Source organism: Pygocentrus nattereri, chromosome 25, assembly GCF_015220715.1.
Source record: "Pygocentrus nattereri isolate fPygNat1 chromosome 25, fPygNat1.pri, whole genome shotgun sequence".
NCBI lineage: Eukaryota > Metazoa > Chordata > Actinopteri > Characiformes > Serrasalmidae > Pygocentrus > Pygocentrus nattereri.
The window spans coordinates 3,750,058-3,755,124 of NC_051235.1; the positions used below are offsets into that span (position 1 = coordinate 3,750,058).

General features: G+C 39.1%; 1 protein-coding gene across 1 annotated transcript; it reads left to right on the top strand.

The window, feature by feature from the left end:
• The first annotated feature begins 234 nt into the window (after positions 1-234).
• LOC108417056 (CD276 antigen homolog) lies at positions 235-1,231 on the top strand. Its single transcript, XM_017689818.2, has 2 exons — positions 235-765; positions 899-1,231. The coding sequence occupies exons 1-2, from the start codon at positions 756-758 to the stop codon at positions 1,198-1,200; spliced, it is 312 nt and encodes a 103-aa protein (XP_017545307.1). The 5' UTR covers positions 235-755; the 3' UTR covers positions 1,201-1,231.
• Positions 1,232-5,067: the final 3,836 nt, after the last annotated feature.

A 5,067-nucleotide genomic window follows, 5' to 3' on the forward strand; every position in this document is an offset into this window, starting at 1 on the left:
GTTTTTCAAAATAAAATGTTTTTAAATATTTAAAATATCGCTGCTGTTGGAAGAAAACCTCGTATTTCCATTTTTGTTGTTTTTCAGTTTTTGAGATTGTTTGAAAATGTCTGTTGTCCTTTACATTGTGTGTAAATATTGTGGTGAATGGACCAAAACAACCGGCCCAAAATGACTTGAAAATACGTCTGGTTCCATTGACTTACATTAAAAGTAAAGTATGTTTTTCCCTTCTCCTGTAAAGTTACCATTTTGGAGATACAAGGTTTTCTTCGGGACAACAGCGATATAGTTTAAAGCCTGTGAACCAGATACGTCTTGATTTTTTTGTGACTCCTGTAATGAAACATAACAAGCCAGCATTTACATTTAAAACCACGTTCTACTCCATTCGCTCCACAATCTGCTCCAATTAGTTGGTCACACCACCTCAAACGTGGTCGGTTCTGTAGCTTTAGCTAACCTCACAGCTCGTCTGCGGCTCGTCTTCTGAATGTTCGGGTCACTCAAGAGTGTTCATTTACTGCAATGTTAGCACGTTTTTTCCACAAAATGGAATCATCAGCCTATGCAGAACCTGTTTCTGCAAGCGCTTTGAGCGTCTAAGCAGAAGCACAGCAGGGACAGGAACAGCCGTATGTTAGCGGCAGGCTCCGTGTATTTCTGCCGGCTTCTGTGGCACAAAACAAGTTTTCCTCTCTTTGTTTTCTGACTTTTTCCTCAGATGCTGTTTGCCCTTAGTGTTCCTGCTGCTGATGCAGAAAGGTGAGCACTTTTTACACCTCAATAAGCAAAGATTTAACGGACTAGAGCTTCACTGAGGTTTCACACAGAGAACTAAAAGCCAGACGGTGCCTGGACACCTTTGATTTGGTGTGTGTTTTGGTATCTGTTTCAGTTTCCCTGCTGGAGATTGAAGGTTTTGTGGGCGACACCGTCATCTTGCCATGCCTTAGCAGTGGTAAAGCGCTGCCAAATAAAGTCACCGTATTCTGGAGATTCAGAGACAGCGGCACTGTGTACGACATCGTCGACAGCAGAGCGTCGTTGAATGAACAGGATGTGCCGTTCAGAGGCCGAGTTGACAGCTTTCCAGACAAGTGGATTAAAGGAAACTTCTCCATCAAACTCAGCGGTGTGAAGAAGACGGATGGAGGAACGTACACTTGCTTCATTCCTGGAGTCAAAAAAGCATCATGAGGCCACAACAGTGCCATTTAACGTGCAAGGAAGCAGCATCCCGAAAAAAGCGGGAAAGAGGCTTTTAGGAATTTTCAAGCTAACTTTTAGGAATTCTCAAGCTAACTTTTAGGAATTCTCAAGCTAACTTTCAGGAATTCTCAAGCTAACTTTCAGGAATTCTCAAGGTAAACTTTAATAAGCAGACCGAACCCAACTTTTTACACAATGAACAGGATAAATGTTGTGGACACAGGGAATCAGGCTCACTTAATGTTCCCTGTAGTTATTTTATGACTATAATCAAGCTGCATTACTAAGTTAGCGAGTAGCTAACTTGTTAGCTGTGTTGCGAACGTGCGCTAGCACTGTCCAGTACAACGCGACCAAGATAAACTGCTAAAAAATCATCACAGCCTACATGAATATATTGATGCGGTGTGATATAAACTGCAGATTAGAACACATCTGGGAGTGAAAGGACGCAGGATGGGCTCGGATTGTTCTCCATCTCACACGGACTGACGCTGCACCCGCACCAGGAGAAGCGCATCCCATAATATTTTTCTTCTTCGAGTTTTACGGCAGTTGGCGACGAACTTCAAGGGGCATTACAGCCACCTACTGGCACAAAACATCGTTTCCATTGACTTCTCAGAAATTCTAAGAAAACTAATCACATAAATTTTAAATAACAGAATCTTGTTAGTTTTACAGCTTTTTTAATTTAAACTATGTTAGTATGTATTAACTAATTACATTCAATATATTTTAGCATTGATTAAATGATGTATATAATAATTAATTTTAATGCATACATATAAAAAAGATGAGTTTTTAAATAAAATCAAATAGATGTAAATGCATAAAAACTAACTCAGCCGTGAATCATTTCTGTGAGTGTAACTCTATCATTACAGGAACGTTCCTGTGAAGTTAATACACGTGTAATTACACAGGATCTACTGCTGTAATCCATTCATAACATTAACTAAATGAGCTGTAGTTACAGTGTTGTTATATACGTTATTCATGTGTAACTATACAGTTATAGACACTTAATATAAAGAGGGACTGAAACTATTGGTCCTTTGTTTTATCACAGTATCTGTGCCAGAAGGCTTTGGATAGATATGAGCATCACATGGACTGAGGATTTATTTTAGATGTGATGAGTTTGAAGAAGTAAAACTATCATACAGTTATTGTCCCCTTTATTAGGGACGTTTAGTGATCTTATAGTAAAACTGTGCCTCTAAACCGCATTTTGCACAGTTTTTGGAGGGTTTTTAAACAATCTGTCAGTCTTTTAATGTAAATACATTAAAAATATTAAATATAACACCAACCCTTTGGGCGATCAGAGCAGCTTCTGTGGTGCTGATACAAGTAATTTATAGAGTGGTGTCACGGGGAGTGATCTATTACCCAAAATAGGCATCAGTTCTGAAAAAAAAGAAGAAAATCTAATAAATGATATGTATATTTTTTCATTCTTCTTCTTATTACTATTACTACTTTTATGCATGGTCTCTGAATTTGTCTTCATATTGATACACACGTGGTCTGTATTTCCGCATCTGCGCGCAACCAAACTATCGGTTTGGTTTAAGTGGAAAGCTTTGGAGGTTTTGGTCTCTTGCTTGGTTTAAACCCACATTCGGCAGACAAACATGAGGTAAGAATGTCGTATGAGGTAAAACAAAACAAGATACTGTAGTTAAACAGCAAAACTGCTGCTACTTGGGGGTTTTCCTTTAGCGAAGCTAACAGACCTAACAGAGCTTGAACTAGAACCCACAGCGTGGCTATACCTTTAGCCAGCTAGCGACAATGAACCATAGCACACCAGGATTCACCTCTCATGCCACATTACTCTCCGTTTTCTTAGTTGGTCGCGCCGCCTCAAACTGATCTGATCAGTTCGGTGGCATCAGCCAACTGTGTGTCTGCTCTTTATCTGCAGCAGCCGACCCCCAAACTCGACCACCAAACCTTAAACCACTTCCAGGAGATGTTAGTGTTCATGGTGTAGCAGGTATAGCAGCATGTTGGGGTCATGTTGAAGTGCATTTCTGCCGGCTTCTGTGGCACAAAACAAGTTTCTCTCTCTTTGTTTTCTGACTTAAGAGCTAACTGCTATTAGCATGTTTCAGCTAATGCTGAAAGTTCAAATGAGACCAGACAACCTCCTGCTTTTGTCTGCTTTTCTGTTGTTTTATTTCTGCATGTCTGTCCAGCGAGAGACGGAACCAGCTGCATAGCATTTACAGAGGGTTGATCAAATTTATGAATAATTTCTATTTGAAAACTGATTCTTTGGCTGAAACCTAAGTTGACCTTGTTGAGTAAACCACAGATCAATAAATAATTGTATGACTTTACCATGCGGTTCTCTCAGGACTGTTCTGGCATCATCTTTGAGCTGTGCCTACTTTGCACTCACCGGCCACTTTATCAGAAACCCCTGTGTTGTAGCTCCACCTTGCTGGTGTACAGTTAGAGACTGAGGCTCATCTCTAGCTCTTTGTCAGTGGTTGGTTTCTGACCACAGAACTACTCTTGGCTGGATATTTTTGGGACCGGCAAGGTGGAGCTACAAGACAGGTATTCAATGTTTTATGTGGGTTAAAGGGACATTCCACCCACCAACCAGCCAGACTTAAAGGCGTTAAACTGTCCAGACGTCCACTGCGAACAATTCTGACTCTGTAACTTTCTCAGAAACATCAAATTCATCTGAATAATTTTGTTTAGCCATCTAAGCCATTTGCATGGCTGAATCAACATAAATGTAAAAATGTAAACCCCATTTCTGAAAATGTTGGGACACTGCAAAATGTAAATAAAATCAAAATGCAATGATGTGAAAATAATTTAAACCCTATATTTGAAACCAAGGCATTTTATTGTTTATTGAAAAATGTTTGCCCATTTTAAATTTGATGCCAATAACACATTCCAAAAAAGTTGGGAAGGGGGCAATAAAAGACTGGGAAAGTTGTGTAATGCCAAAAAATAGAGCAAAAATTCAAGAATAACATTTCTCAAGGTAAAAGAGCTAAGAACTTCTGCTTTTCATCATCTAAGGTACATAAAATTATTCAAAGATTTAAAGAATCTGGAGAAATCTCTGTATATAAGGAAATCACTGCACGGGCTCAGAAACATGTCTGAAAACCACTGTCTGTGAACACAGTTCATCACTGCATCCACAAATGCTGTTAAACTCTAAAACACAAAGAAGAACCCAAATATAAATGGGATCCAGAAACGCTGCCACCTTCTCTGGGCCTGAGCTCATTTAAAATGGACTGAGGGGAGGTGGAAAAGTGTTCTGTGATCTGACAAACCAACATTTGAACTTTTTATTTTCATTTTAATTATGGACGCTGTGTCCTCCAGGCTAAAGACCACTCAGCTTGTTATCAGTGCACAGTCCAAAAGCCAGTATTCATGATGGTTTAAAAAACATTTCACTTTCAAAACTACAGCAGAGTCTCCTCAGTTCCCAAACTGAGAGGGCTCGTAACAGAAGAGGTAAAGAAACGCAGCGGTAAACAGGCCCCCGTCCCAACTTTTTGGAACATGTTGTTGGCATCAAATTCAAAATGGGCAAATATTTTTCAAAAAACAATAAAATTTCTCAGTTTTGACATTTGATATGTTGTCTTTGTAGAATTTTCCTTTAAAAATATGATTTACATGATTTGCACATCATTGCATCCTATTTTTGTTTACATTCTGCACAGTGTCCCAACTTTTTTGGAAATGGGGTTGTATAAAAAAACAAAAAAATGTATACCTTTAGGATTTATTTTTGGCTGATAATCCAGTATCTGGCTTTATTTGATCTGCCTTTTAACAGTCTAATAAGAGCAGATTTGG